This window comes from Perca flavescens, chromosome 6 (assembly GCF_004354835.1).
Source record: "Perca flavescens isolate YP-PL-M2 chromosome 6, PFLA_1.0, whole genome shotgun sequence".
In the NCBI taxonomy this organism is placed as follows: domain Eukaryota; kingdom Metazoa; phylum Chordata; class Actinopteri; order Perciformes; family Percidae; genus Perca; species Perca flavescens.
The window spans coordinates 6,444,716-6,459,790 of record NC_041336.1 but is presented as its reverse complement, the minus strand read 5'-3'; the positions used below and the strand labels follow the sequence as shown (position 1 = coordinate 6,459,790).

At 43.1% G+C, this 15,075-nt stretch overlaps 1 protein-coding gene across 2 annotated transcripts; it reads left to right on the top strand.

The window, feature by feature from the left end:
- Positions 1-259: 259 nt before the first annotated feature.
- Positions 260-12,283, top strand: LOC114557839 (uncharacterized). Of its 2 annotated transcripts, XM_028581517.1 has the most exons (11): positions 260-1,966; positions 2,834-3,199; positions 3,710-4,075; positions 5,429-5,782; positions 5,912-5,929; positions 7,240-7,303; positions 8,360-8,403; positions 8,605-8,755; positions 8,869-8,982; positions 10,485-10,552; positions 12,105-12,283. In XM_028581517.1, the coding sequence occupies exons 1-11, from the start codon at positions 1,574-1,576 to the stop codon at positions 12,126-12,128; spliced, it is 1,962 nt and encodes a 653-aa protein (XP_028437318.1). In that variant the 5' UTR covers positions 260-1,573; the 3' UTR covers positions 12,129-12,283. The 2 variants fall into 2 exon arrangements, with proteins under 2 accessions (XP_028437318.1, XP_028437316.1); XM_028581515.1 differs by lacking the exon at positions 12,105-12,283 and having other exon boundaries at positions 10,485-10,744.
- Positions 12,284-15,075: the final 2,792 nt, after the last annotated feature.

Genomic DNA, 15,075 nt, shown 5'->3' with positions numbered 1-15,075 from the left:
CAGTTGCGCTGGGTAAAGGATGCTGATAGCCAGGCTCTCATTGGCTAGCTGTTAGCCAATCAGATTCAAACAGCTTAGCTCGTTGAATATTAATGAGAACTGGCACAAATCGAGGAGAGTCTTCCTGTAGGCTTTCTATACCAAACTAGAATGGCTTGAAACAAGGTAACTAAGGCATTTTTTCCACAAAAAATGCACACATTACCACAAATTTATGAAATACGTGTGGCAGGGCACCTTTAAAATAATAAAATGCATCGGGCTTTGCGCCGCACCGGGTGCAAGATAGGGCCCTAAAGCTCTTAAGCATGTCGCTGAACCAAAGTGGACACTCAGTTCTGCTTCCATAAACGTTTTTTATCTCAAAAGTTCATGTTTTTGAGTGTGTGTCATGAAATTTGGCACGAACCAAATAAAACAAACGGCTGGAATCTGGAAGTGTTGGCTTCACGTACCAACCGACGGACTACATCCCCATCTCTACCGCCACACAACTAGCATCGCTAAAAATCCTGAATATTGTTTCTGAAACCATTGTACCTGATTGAATAGGAAATACTATGTTGTTTAGGCCAGTGGCTTCCAAAGTCCTTGAGAGGGTTCCAGGTGTCCAACTAAAGAGGGAATCACTCATTTCCACTATAATTCCAACCGTACGTAACACAACAGAATGTAGGACTATTTTTGGTCATAGGTATCATACACTTTCTGTTAGCAAAAATCCCATCAGACAGGAAAACCTGGAACTAAATCTTCAGTTCAGGACTCCTTGATGTGGAAAAGGTTTGGGAACCACTGGTTTATGCAACAGACAACCACACTGTGTCCCTATTCAGATGTCTTTCATTAAATGCATTCATTTTATTTACACGGTTGAAGCGTTTTTATCTCTATAAAAGTCTCATGCTTTCAGGCAAACATCAGGCGTGCTCAAAACAACTTTAGGAGGACAAGGTCTCTCTTAGCCAGAAAGCCAGCCCCGTTCTCTCTCTCTCTCTCTCTTTCTCTCTCTCTCTGTCTCTGTCTCTCTCTCTCACTGCTGTCGGATTGAGTGAGAGAATCAACTCATCCTGTTTACGGTAAAACAACATGATGCCACACGGTGGGCGTGCAATGCTGGAACTCATTTTTTTATTTACGGAAATCAGAGCTCCAGAGAACTGAAGATGCCGTTTAAAAATCACGTTAACTCTTTAAGTGTTGAAATACTTTCCATTGAAAGAACTCAGGTTTATTGTGCCAGACTTTATGCAACTAATTCTTATCCCACCCCCCCCGGCTACACAGAAAGCACACAATCACAACCAGATGTTGAGCTTCTTTTAAAAGCCCTTGGTTCTCAGAATAGGGCTGCTGCTCTGAGACCAGTTTAGCTCTCTTTTAGTGTTGAGCACCTTATTGATATGTGACCTTAGCAGTGCTCCTAAGTCAGCGCCTCGTTTGTAGAGACTCCATTCGTGGACTCGTACTCCACCTCCCTGAGCACAGCAGCAGAGACGCACACTGGTCTCCAACCTCCAGAAGCATTTGTTCCATACAGCACGGGCCAGTTTTTAGACATTACCGAGAGAACATGGAGCATTTGGTCTTGGTGGTTCTGGGTCTGCTGCTCTCTCCCCACTGTCTCCGGGCACAAAGCAGCAACAGGGCGAACTGCAAGCCAGTGACGGCCAGCTTTTGTCAGGGTGTGGGATACACCACCACCCAGCATCCCACTGGAGCGCTAGGCTTCAACCTGCAGCAGACGGGTCAGATTGTGGAGACGGCTTGCTCGCCGCACGTAGCCGTGCTCATGTGCCGCGTCGTCGTGCCCGAGTGCGGCTCGGAGGACAACAGCAGGATGAAGCCGTGCCGGGCTCTGTGTGAGAAGGTGAAGACGGACTGCGATTCTGCCCTCAGAGCCAAGAGGCTGGTCTGGCCCACCAGGCTCCGATGTGAAACTCTACCAGAGTCCAACTGTGTGCAGGTTAGTTTTTATATATATATATATATATATATCCAGCTAATATATTTTATTTATAGTTTTCTCTGTTTTACAAACAAGAAACAAGAACAGCAGAACACAACAATTATTTTTAGCCATGTGTAACGCACAACAGTCAATGCACTGATAATTACTGTTTACAATCCTTGTAGAGCTGTTTGTTTACTTGTGTATGTATGTGAATGCTTATTTTTGTGTACATATTCACTTCTGTATATACAGTACAGGCCAAAAGTTTGGACACACCTTCTCATTCAATGCGTTTCCTTTTTATTTTCATGACTGGAATTATGTACTTAACAAAAAAGTGTGAAATAACTGAAAACATGTCTTATATTTTAGATTATTCAAAGTTGCCACCCTTTGCTTTTTTATTAATAAGGGAAATAATTCCACTAATTAACCCTGACAAAGCACACCTGTGAAGGTAAAACCATTTCAGGTGACTACCTCATGAAGCTCATTGAGAGAACACCAAGGGTTTGCAGAGTTATCAAAAAAAGCAAAGGGTGGCTACTTTGAAGAAGCTAAAATATAAGACATGTTTTCAGTTATTTCACACTTTTTTGTTAAGTACATAATTCCATATGTGTTCATTCATATTTTTGATGCGTTCAGTGAGAATCTACAATGTAAAAAGTCATGAAAATAAAGGAAATGCATTGAATGAGAAGGTGTGTCCAAACTGTTGGCCTGTACTGTACAAACTTGTACATAGGATCCCATTTGTGCACAGAAAATGTTTGTTTTTTTGGCACCATGCAAAAAAGGGAAACGGGTTGGTGGAAACGACAGAATCAAGAGTATTGTTTATTTTAGATGTCACTGATTTACGTTCTGTTCCTCCAGGGTCAAGACACCAGGGTAGCTCCAACCTCTCCTGCAGCATGTCAGGCCATCAGCGTCCCTCTCTGCATGGACATGCCGTACACGGAGACGGTCCTGCCCAACCTCCTGGGCCACACGAGCCAGGAGGAAGCCAGCCTGATGTTACAGACGTTTAGTCCAATTATACAAGTGGGCTGCTCCTCTGAGCTGAAGCCTTTCTTGTGCTCCGTCTACACTCCTAAGTGTGTGTCAGGAACACCTCGGCCTCCCTGCAGAACGCTCTGCGAGAAGGCCAGGTCCGGCTGCGAGTCCCTGATGAACAAGTTTGGCTTCCGGTGGCCAGAAGCCCTCAGGTGTGAAGCATTTACCACAGAGTCCTGCGATAAGGTAAGTCTGCTCTTTCTTTACTTGGGCAGGCCCCCGAATGTTTACAATGTCTGCTCACATGCGCTCTCGTGTGACATAACGCCAAGCAAAATAACTTGCAAGTTTCGGTTACACTTTACTTGAAGGTATCTACATAAGAGTGACATGACACTGTCATGAACGTGTCATAAACATCATCAACAAGTCATAAACGTTTATGACATAACGCTTCTTTTAGTAAGTGTCATTCGGTTTTTGTCATGATAAATTAGGGTTAGAGTTAGGGTTAGGGGTTACGGTTCGGGTGAACGTGTCATAAACATCATAAACAAGTCATTAAAGTTTATGACATAACGCTTCTTTTAGTAAGTGTCATTCGGTTTTTGTCATGACAAATTAGGGTTAGAGTTAGGGTTAGGGGTTACGGTTAGGGTACATGTGTCTTGTCACTCTTACGTAGATACCTTCAAGTTGAATTTTTTTTAAAAGACGCTTGACTGAATTCACTGATTTATGTTTCTGCTCTTCCAGAGTCAAGACATGAGTTTTACTCACACGTCCTTTGCAACCTGCGAGCCAATCAGCGTTCCTCTCTGCGTAGGCCTGCCGTACACTGAGACCGTCCTGCCCAACGCTCTGGGCCACAAATCTCAGGAGGATGCAGGCATGGAAATACATCAGTTTTATCCGCTTGTAAAAGTGGAGTGCTCCCCTCACCTGAAGCCTTTCTTGTGCTCCGTCTACACTCCCGAGTGTGTGTCAGGAACACCTCGGCCTCCCTGCAGAACGCTCTGCGAGAAGGCCAGGTACGGCTGCGAGTCCCTGATGAACAAGTTTGGCTTCCGGTGGCCAGAAGCCCTCAGGTGTGAAGCATTTACCACAGAGTCCTGTGAGCACGTAAGTCTGCTTATTTTTACTTGTGTCAAGATGAACAGATCTTTATGGATTTCAAAGCCATTGGGGAAGTGATGATATGTTTTTCTTTTGATATTGTTTTCTTTAGGTGTGGCCATCCCCTTTTTTTTTTAAATTGCACTGTATTTTCCGTGCACCTGTGAAACACCTTGTAAGGTTTAAAAAGAAGCAACAGAATTAAAGACACTGTAAACTCTTGTCTGCTTCAGGATAGGGCTGCACAATATATTGTGTTTTTTATCGTAATCACGTATCAACTGGCGCAACAAACATCGCAAAAAAGCTGCGACATATCGCCAAAACTCCACATTAAACTGTAACTATCATTCTTTTTGTAGTGGTGCCTTTTAATATTCTATTCATTGTTTAATTTGTTCAGTAAAAGAATGTTGGAAATGATTTCCCATCATTTGTATTAAATTCAACAAGCAATTTGTTGTATTCTAGCAGAATACTGACTTTAATCTCTGAATCTAGTTATTCACCTCTTTCAGTAATTTAAGCGTTATCTGGCGGTCCCGCTAGAGCCGAGGTCGGCAGGGGTTTACCATGGTTACGCTTCTTCAATGGCAAGAAGACTCAGGAAGTGACGTTGTAAATTACAGCTTAGTGCGTCTGAAAAGATCAAGGGGGTAAGCGAGCATCCGGAAAACGTACCTCCTATGGGGAGAATCTGAGGCTAACAAGCCATCACCCGCCGTTAGCATCCCATTGACTCCCATTCATTTTGCCGTCACTTTGACAGCGAATAACTTTACATCTGAAGCGTTTAAGGACTTTATTTGTCCATTGTTTATTTCTAAAGAAACACGACAATGTATAAAAGGCTCCATTACCTTGTACCTCACGTTTTGGCTCCGTAGCAGACGCTTTTGTAAAAATAGGTTCACGATTGTGTCATAACAACGTGACTTTCTGTCGCACAGTAGAGGAATTACCGTATAGTACAGGAGAAGCTCGCAGGCTATCGGGGGGGACGTGGAGGCATACAATCAAGGGAGAAGCCCATAGAGAGTCCATGAAAGCATCGGAACAAAATATTTAAGCAACGTTTTGATGGATTGGAAATACTTCGGTATGTGACGGGTTGCTCACGTCACATTTACGTTGTCAAGCTCAGTGCTCACCGGAAAAATGTTTCTAATAGACTTCACTGGTCTCTGTGGAAGTCTATGGCGTCCCTGTGTCCATTTATTTAACTGTCTGTGGAAAAGATACACACACTACTGTTTATTTACACAAAAGTATGTTGAACAATAGTTTACATGTTGAGTATGTAGTGCAGAGTCTGCGATTTTGGACGCAACGTCAGTGTGCACTTGTTTCTTGTTCCAGTACGGGGTGGGCAGCAGCGGGGGGTTCTGTGAGCCGATCACCATACCGATGTGCCAGGGCCTCTCCTACAACCAGACCATCACTCCTAATCTTCTGGGACACACAAGCCAGAGGGACGCGGTGGTGAAGATGTCCTTTTTCAACTCGATGGTGCAGACTATGTGCTCGGTGGACATCCGGCTGTTTGTTTGTACGGTGTACGCCCCCCAGTGCGTGGCGGGGGAAGTGCAGCGGCCCTGCAGGTCCTTCTGCGAGAGGGCCAGACAAGGCTGCGAGGGTCTGATGAACAGCTTTGGCCTTTCCTGGCCGGACGAGCTGCAGTGCAACTTATTCCCAGAGGAAATGTGTATATCAGTAAGTACTGGACACCTTGTTGATGAGAAAGGAATCAGAAGAGTTCAGTGTGATAATGGAAACTGTATTTTCTATTGTATTCCTCTCTGCTTATCTATCTTTACATGACTTCTTTCTTTTCTTTTACAGGAAGACAGAAGGCCTGATGTAAGTGTCTTCTACTTCTAAAATATAACATCCGTATTTTTTCAAATGTACATTGCCACGGTATTACTTCTGATAGTAATTTTGTGGGGGTTGTGACACTCAAAGAAATGTATCCACAAATTTACAGAATTTTCTTTCGCCATGTAAGATTAATGGGAAAAAGTCTTTTTGGGCCAGAGGACATCACCTGACGGATCGGGAGTTGTAATTCCACTGTTTGGCCGCTATGTTTAATTTGCTCCAAAGCTCTCAAAGCCTGGCCCACTTCCTGGGGGCCTGAGTAGCGCTATAGGAAGCAATACATATTCCTGTATTCCAAAGGTTTCACACTGTTTTACTGATGGACAGGCAGCAATAATGCACCAAGACATGCAGCAAAGGCAATGAAGAAGACTGCTAGAAAGTAAACAAGGATGTAAACAATGCAGCTTTTAAAGTTTAAAGGTGCACTATGAGTTCCTGCATGGTTTCAGTGCGATTTCATTTTTGTCTCATTGTAGGCATCTCTCCTTAAAACACTAGCTGCCTGCCCCCTGAATACACCGTGAAAAAGCCCAGTCTCTGGAGACAGCACAGGGGTCGTAAACGTCAAACAAACACTAGGGGCACAGGCTGTGCACCAAAATATAACAAACCACGTTCCAGCCAATCACCGACAAGATGGGAAGGGGTGGGGGTTGTGACAGTCAGTTAGTCATGACAGTTACGGAAACATGGGGGGAGGGGCGAGCTTGCTCTGTTTTGTTTGGTATTTACTTGGAACGTCAACAGAAGTGACATCATGCAGGAACTCATAGTGCACCTTTAAACGAAAGACCTAAAAAAAGTATTGTGGAAGTGTTTGAGGAGGACAATGCATTCGACATGTTTGTTAGACCTCAGCACTGAATGGAAACAGAAAGCTGGTTTGTTTAAACTCCACAGGGCACTTTTAAATGGCAAACTATGATTTTTACATTACATTGAAGGAAAATGTAAGAGTTTGATTGGCTTTGATTGTCGATCAGCAGAAAAGCGTGAAACCTGCTGCAGGATTGTGTATTGCATCGTGTGCTTGAACGATGCAAACTTCACAGGAACCCTCTGGTAAAAACATTGTTCTTAGTGGTCGTAAACACGTGGTACCTTTAATTGACACTAAAAACTTTGCTTAAGACTGCTAAAGACTAGCCGCAGAAATATTAGTTTTGGAGCACGTAAAATGTTTTGGGGAAAGAAATCCCTTTGTGTGATAAAGCGGAATACATAGCACTTACTGTATTTAAATTGTGTGAAGATGATCATCTAACATCTGTCCTTGTTTCCAACAGATGCTGAATGCTGAAGGTGTCCTTGCTAAGCTGAACGCCGGTGGCTACTCTGTTCGTGGCAAATGTCAGTTTATTTTCAACTCATTTTAACAACACTACATAATCATCTGAATGTGAGGTTTTTAAAGTGGAACTATTATGCTTTTCTGTATTTCCTGTCATATCTATAATGTCATTATGTTGGATGTTAAACGTACTCTGGGCTTGGTGTCACGTTAAACCGAACCAGCCTTCTTCGGCCTTCTATGATTGGTCATCTGCTCTAGGTAGGCAGGACTGGAGTGTTCTTTTAAGCTACTGTGATGTTAACATTGTCTCATGTAGCTGCATGCTACCGGCAATAAAAGATGTAAGCTTGGCTTCCAATGTTGTTAAACTCGCCCCAATTCCGGGTCACATTACCCCTGAAACATTACTGGTTATGGTGGCCTGGTGTTTATACTTGTGCGCTGGTGTGTGCGTCGAGCCGGCGTGTGTGTGTGTGGGGAGTGTGTGGTAGAGCGAGGGAGAAGTGAGAGAGTGACAGTGATTAGCTTCGGTGCGAGTACCGACTCTAGAGTCATAGTGAGAGAAACAAAGTGACTCCCCTGTTCTTTCTGACCACGGTAGGACACCTTTAGCAGGAGAAGTTAACCCTCTCCTTGATTTCATGTTGTTTATGGAGAAGGAGAACCAGGAAACGAGTCGGGGGAGAAATGGAATGCTATCAAGCCATTCGCTGCGCCGTGCGTCACGTAGTTACATTTTTTGAGAGGTGCACGTCAGGCTACGGCGTAGGGTCTGCGGGGGTACGCTATCGATTCTACGCACGACCATAAAACGTCCTTCACGCTTCGGAGTGAAACAACAGCGGAGATTTCAGAGACTCGCAGACATGCGCTGACCAATCGGAGCAGAGTGGGCTTTTAGAGCTTAAAGAGTTCAACAGAGCGTCTGATACAGAGGGTGAATACAGGTGCAGTAGCCATGGGCAGTATGAGACAAATAAAGTTTTTTTAATTTTTTTATTAAAGCATGTAAACATGTTCTAGTAGAATCACAAAACACAAGTATGAACCTGAAAATGCCATATAAATGGTCCATTTTAAACTCATGAGCATATTTATTTTCTCCAATACAGCCCTGAGTCTCAAGACGGCCCGCCTCCTGTTGACTCTCATGGATGTATCCATTGCAACTGCTGGTTCTGTTAATCTGCTGAGTATTTACAGCCACATTTAGTTAAGACATACACTGGTTCTGAATGCCCTGGATGCAATATGTGATTTTTGAATTCTTCATTTGGCTGTAATAGGAGCCATTATGCAATAAGGTGTTGAGCTATACGTCTTCAATCCATTTAAATTCGTTAACCAGCACTCTCAGGCGGACAAGACTGGAGACCTGGATGTGGTGGAGGTCTTCAAACTGGAGCACTACGTGGCTGCTACCAGGAGGGAGTACGTGGAGAGCTACGAGAGGAGGAGCCCACCCTCCGTCACGCAAACCCAAATGAAAAAGATTCTGTCTGGCCGGAGTAATACATTGTTTCTTTAATTCAGCCTAAAAGCTTCTCTAGTTATTAGAAAAACAAAATCAGTCAATCGGCCTGGTTCCATTTGCTTTTTATGTCTTGTCTTCGTCTTGTAGATTTCAATTTAGATGATGAAACCTTCAGAGTTCTGTGGTACGAGCACAACTCCAAGGATGGGATCGACTACGATGAGTTTGTGGCCGTTGTGACAAAACTTCATATCCTCAGAGGTAATGGAAACCAAATTTAACTGAGTAACAGTTCCACACTACATACTAATTGAGTACAATTTTGAGATACTTGTATTTTACTTTAGTATTCCCATTTTCTGCTACTTTATACTTCCACTCCACAACAATTCAGAGGCAAATGTTGTACCTTCTACGTTTAACTTTTACTATGCTATAGTTACTTTGCAGATTCAGATTAGTAGTACAAAATAAATAAATGATGGTATTATATCAATAACACTCGCAAGCTACCGAGCAGTATATATATATATTTTGGACCTACAAACTTGTACTTGTAATTGCTGTACATCGGTTTATCAAATTGTTTCAGCAAGTTTTAGTGTCTTTCTGTGTGTATCCATCTCTCTTAGGATGGTGTTCCTTTCTTTTGTGTCGTTTTCTTTGTCTTTGTTACTCAGTGTCATTGTAAATGAGGGCTGCCCTTCAGTGATCTTTCGATTATAAATAAAGGTTGAATGAATGAAATGATTGTACAGTATATATTACATTAATCTATAATAATCATAATCCAATGAAAGAGGCCTAATGTACAGTACCAAAAGTGAAACGTTTGGACACGCTTGAGCTGCAAATGGAGTACTTTTTACTTTAAATGAATTTCGATGCCAATATGTTTATATTTTTAAATGCAGGACTTTTACTTGTAACAGTATTTTTACACTGTAGTATTGTTGCTTTTAAGTAAAAGATTTGAGAACTTTTTCGCAGTGTACGTGTGCAGAGAGATCAGCGCTGCACTGCCAGGCTTAAATAACCTGAGAACACTCAAGTGTTTCAGGTTACACTGATGCTGCGTTCCAGGCAACCCGTAACTTTGTGTTTTCACAACCTTCTCCCTGTGAAAGCGCCCTGGAACACCAGTCAAACCGTAACTTACTACCCATGAACTGGTACCAGATGGTTGTACTCCCAGTTACAGTTTTTGACGTCACACACACATAAACAACAATGGCGACCCCTGTTGATGCTGTACAGACGTCGCTGATTAATGTGAGAAATAGAAATAAATAGACACAAATAGGCGACGTAAAGTAATTCCGCACATTGTTATCAAAACAATACACATACGATTGTGTACTACTACAGGTTATGTTTATTAAATGAAGCCCAAAATATGTCGCCGACTAGAAATCGCTAGTATCAGCTAGTGCTAGCTAACGTCAACGTTAGGTAGCCACTAGCAAACGCTAGCTAGAAAGGTTTGTCGTGACTTTGCCTGGAAGGCTACCAAGTCGTGAGTCGTGGCTTGAAGTCGTAACTTACGGGCTAAAAACTGTGTCTGGAACGCAGCATAACGATCAAGCTGCAGACTCAGCAGAGCATCCGGTAACTCGCACAGCAAACAAGACACAGCAGGGTGTCCTCATCGCACTATTTTTGTTATGAAATTATTCAGACTGTACATTAATGTTACACTCCTTGTGTTCGTTTTGTGTGAAATTCAATTCAAGTTCAGGTTTTAAATTTGCTTCCTGTCTCAGATCGTTTCCAGGCTCATCTGCTGAATTTGCCGTGTGATTGCCAAGTCGCCAGCTTCTCTTTCAAGCAGGTGAGTGTAAATGTTTTCAATAATCCTGTCATATGGCCCAAATTCTGTTTATTTACCTGCATGTGAACCTACAAAGATAAATATTTTAAGTACAATAGTCTCACCTAACTTCTGAAAAGAAATAGTTTGCAATGTATATGTTTGTAATGGAATAAACATTGGACTTCCAAAAACTTCCTTTAGGATTTTTTTTAGCAGTGGGGGCAGGTCTGTCCCAACAACAACCCCCTTTAGTTGTTCATTATCAAAATCTGTGTTCACAACCTTGTCCTTTTTCATGAATATTTACCACCATCATCAATTCCAAGTATTCCTTTTGGCTTGAAATTTTACATTTGCGTTCGCATGAACTGGGGTAGACGCCATCCCAGTTACCCAGCCATCTTGAAATACGTTAGCCAGTAAGGGACATACAGGACATACTGCTCCGCCTTTCGCGTCTTCGCTGTCACATGATAAACTCCCAGGTGCTGCTTATGCTGCTAATGAGTATCGTAGCTTCCCGGCCCCGGCAAGTTTGAAGAAGGAAACATGGAGGACCATACGTATTCAAAATCCAAAATTCAACTTCTTCGCCCTGAAGAAGAAAAAAAGAGATTGAAAAGAACAAGAGACCGGCTTTTTGAAGCGTGAAGGCTACCGTAGCTGTAATACGTACTTTGAACTGCGTGGTGCGAGAGGGTTGATTGCGATATATGATCTCAACGCTACATGGGAGAAACTCCTACACATCGGACCTTTAACATATAAACAGTCAGAGCACACACAGAGTGTGGTATAAACCGGCGTTATCACATATTAACGGCGATTATTAGCCGAGTAGACTCTACCGAGCGTGCCGTGGAAAAAGGAAAATAAGGCTTTCATGACAACTCCTGCCATAACTTCTCTTCTAAATAGTTAAACTCTACAGATATATTTGTCCTGCATGGTGAAATGCAACAAACTCCGCATGTACAATACTCACGTTTGCCTCACGAACGCACAAACCAGACAGAATGAAGAAAAGTCCGCTGCCGCTCACTCAACCGACATTAGACTGCAGTATCGCCGTCCTCCTGCGGGGGGCATGGACAGGCTTTCCAACAGGCAGGATCATTTGAAAGGCAACCGCGACTACAGTACATTGTGCGTCTGCCCTATTTCTCATACCGTGGCGGCAGAAATGTTGGCGTGGCGGGCCGCCACTACAAAATCAACAAAGAGGAAACACTGAGATAATAAAACATACAATAACTAATAGAAAGACTTACAAAGGCACTTACAAATAGCTGCATGCACGCAGGACAGCAACAAGCAGCTTCTTTGAACTCCAAATGAACGGTATCTTTAGCTGCACAAAATTGGCTGCGCGTTAACGAGCTCAACAATGCTCCAAACTGATTGGTAGTAACTGACAGGTGGTTATTATGACAGACAGAGGCCAGTGAATGTTCATATCAGGGACTCTAGGAGCCTCCTCCAGTTATAAAAAATAAACACATTTACCTATTTTTTTTCCAGTGTCCATGTGTTATAACATGCAATAATTATTATTTTTTTCTCTTTTCAGTTCATGAAATCAGCCTTACTCTGAGGATCAAACAGGAGCTGAAAAGGGAAATTAGTACCACAGCTGTTTAGAGCTGTTGGGACCATATACTGTATGTGCTTATGATCATCTTCCATTAACACATTTCCATTCTTAAAGTACAGAAACATTAAAGGAACATTAAACACTAAAAAAAATAAGCTGTTGTGTGTCCGAGCTATTTCTTATCGATGTTTGAAGTTTATATTTTGTCAGTTTTTTCAGATCACTTATACTAATTATGAAAAATGGTTACATCTCATTTGTGCCTCATATTGCAAGAACACTTTGCTTATGTACATACACTTATGTATGTCTACATCCGTTTCCCATTCACAGCTAGTCACCTCTTAGTTTATAGTTTATTGTATCAGGGTTTTGATTACAAGCATACAAGTTAAGTGAAAAAGAATACAGAAAAAAAGTTCCATGAAACTTAATTTCAACATGTGATTAGAAACTAGCAATCAATGTAGATAGTTAGGTTAACTTATAGTATGTCATCCATAGTTCGGTAACACCTCTAACAAGCAGTGGGTCTTAAACCTGGCTCACATTGTTTACATCTTACAATGATCTACTTCATGAAATACACTGACCAGTGAACAATGACTACCTATAAATCCTGTATTCAGTTCGGAGGGGTTAAGAGGATCTGGGACACAACAAATGTTCCTCCAAGCTTCTTAAATCTGCATCCACTGCAATAAAGCATCCACTGCTACAAAAAAAAAAGTCTTGCTAGAACAATGAATCAATAGACAGAAAAATGTTATTCACAGCAGGTCTTTTTTTCTGGCATGTTTAAACCCCAGTGTTTCTAAAATATAGCAAAATACACTTCTTAAATAGAGCACACTCAGCTCTCTAGGCTTTGTCATCTAGGACGTATTCTACCTCTTTTCCACTGCTGCAAATTTCATTTATTTATTGTGTCAATCCCAGTCTCACTGCCACTAGGTGTTCCTGTTAGGGATGCACTGAATCCAGGATTCGGATTCGGACGAATATTGGGCTTTTTGACGGGGTTTGGTTTCTAGAATTTTTTTCCATCGAACTGAACCCTGCGCTTGCACTCCACGCGCTACGCTGGTCGCAGTAATGACGGCGCCGTTGATTACGGGAAGGTGTTTGTGTAGGTGGAGCGTTCAATGCAGTAGGCTGAGAGGAAGTGGAAATGGAACTGGTGAGCAGAAAAAGTTGTTTGGCAGTACTTTCAGTCAAAAGAAGGCCATTCAAGTCTAGCTACATGTTCAATCGGTTCTATGCTGATTTGTCTCGTGGTGGCGAGGACCCTAAACTATACACAACATGGCCGCTGTTAAAACATCTGCATATGAAACATCCGAAGTTGAGCATGAAGGAATCTACAGACAGCAGCCAAAATGCAGCAAATAGATAAAGGGCGTTTTCACACCTGAAAGGCCAAACCAAGGTCCGGACCAAGGTTCATGTTTTTGTTACATTGTATACATTTGATCCGGTAAGTTTTGGTTTCACACTGCAGTTGTGCAAGCGCACTAAAGATCTATACGTGACAAACCTACGTCCTGTCGTCATCACATACGGGAGCTGCTTCTCCAGATACTTCGATCTGATTGGTCTGTAGACGGGCTTCCTCGTCCTCTCATATCCTCTCTCTGTGTCGGAGTCTTTTCAACTGACTGCTGATCTCTCTTACTGACTGCTGCTCTCTCCTACTGACTGCTGCTCTCTCCTACTGACTGCTGCTCTCTCCTACTGACTGCTGATCTCCCCTACTGACTGCTGATCTCTCCTACTGACTGCTGCTCTCTCCTACTGACTGCTGCTCTCTCCTACTGACTGCTGATCTCCCCTACTGACTGCTGATCTCTCCTACTGACTGCTGCTCTCTCCTACTGACTGCTGCTCTCTCCTACTGACTGCTGATCTCTCCTACTGACTGCTGCTCTCTCCTACTGACTGCTGCTCTCTCCTACTGACTGCTACTCTCTCCTACTGACTGCTGCTCTCTCCTACTTACTGCTACTCTCTACTACTGACTGCTGATCTCTCTTACTGACTGCTGCTCTCTCCTACTGACTGCTGCTCTCTCCTACTGACTGCTGCTCTCTCCTACTGACTGCTGATCTCCCCTACTGACTGCTGATCTCTCCTACTGACTGCTACTCTCTCCTACTGACTGCTACTCTCTCCTACTTACTGCTACTCTCTACTACTGACTGCTGATCTCTCCTACTGACTGCTGCTCTCTCCTACTGACTGCTGATCTCTCCTACTGACTGCTGATCTCTCCTACTGACTGCTGCTCTCTCCTACTGACTGCTGATCTCTCCTACTGACTGCTGATCTCTCCTACTGACTGCTGATCTCCCCTACTGACTGCTGATCTCTCCTACTGACTGCTGATCTCCCCTACTGACTGCTGATCTCTCCTACTGACTGCTGCTCTCTCCTACTGACTGCTGCTCTCTCCTGACTGCTGCTCTCTCCTACTGACTGCTGATCTCCCCTACTGCTGCAGCTTTTTTTTGTTTCGTTGTGATGTTGAGAAGCAAGACACGGGAACTTTCTTCCTGGAGCATTTATTCAGAGACAAACTGAAACCTACCCTGTACATTTTCCACTTAACAAATAAACTGCTGATGTATTCTCTGCTCTGATAGCCGACAGCTGTCTGCTCTGAGCGCTGACACCGTTACCCTCTCTCACGTACGGTACACATAAGCACCGAGCTATTCCTTAAAAAGGAGCTTCCCCGGTCTTGTAACACGAGGAGAGCCTGCCAGAGCTTCTTGTATTTGGTCCGAAAGTTTTCACACTATAAACGAACCGAGACCACCTCTTTTTATCGGACCAAAATCATACCGTGATCCGGGGGAGGTTTCACACCTGTAATTTTGGTTTGGATCAAACTGAAAAGTCCAAAAGTCCGGACCAAATGAGGTATGTGTGAAAACGCCCTTACTCA

Coding starts and splice junctions, on each gene's coding strand:
- LOC114557839 (XM_028581515.1), top strand. CDS start 1,574: ATGGAGCATTTGGTCTTGGTGGTTCTGGGTCTGCTGCTCTCTCCCCAC. Junction 8,404..8,604: donor TCCTGTTGACTCTCATGGAT/GTATCCATTGCA, acceptor CAGCACTCTCAG/GCGGACAAGACTGGAGACCT. Junction 8,983..10,484: donor AAAACTTCATATCCTCAGAG/GTAATGGAAACC, acceptor TTCCTGTCTCAG/ATCGTTTCCAGGCTCATCTG.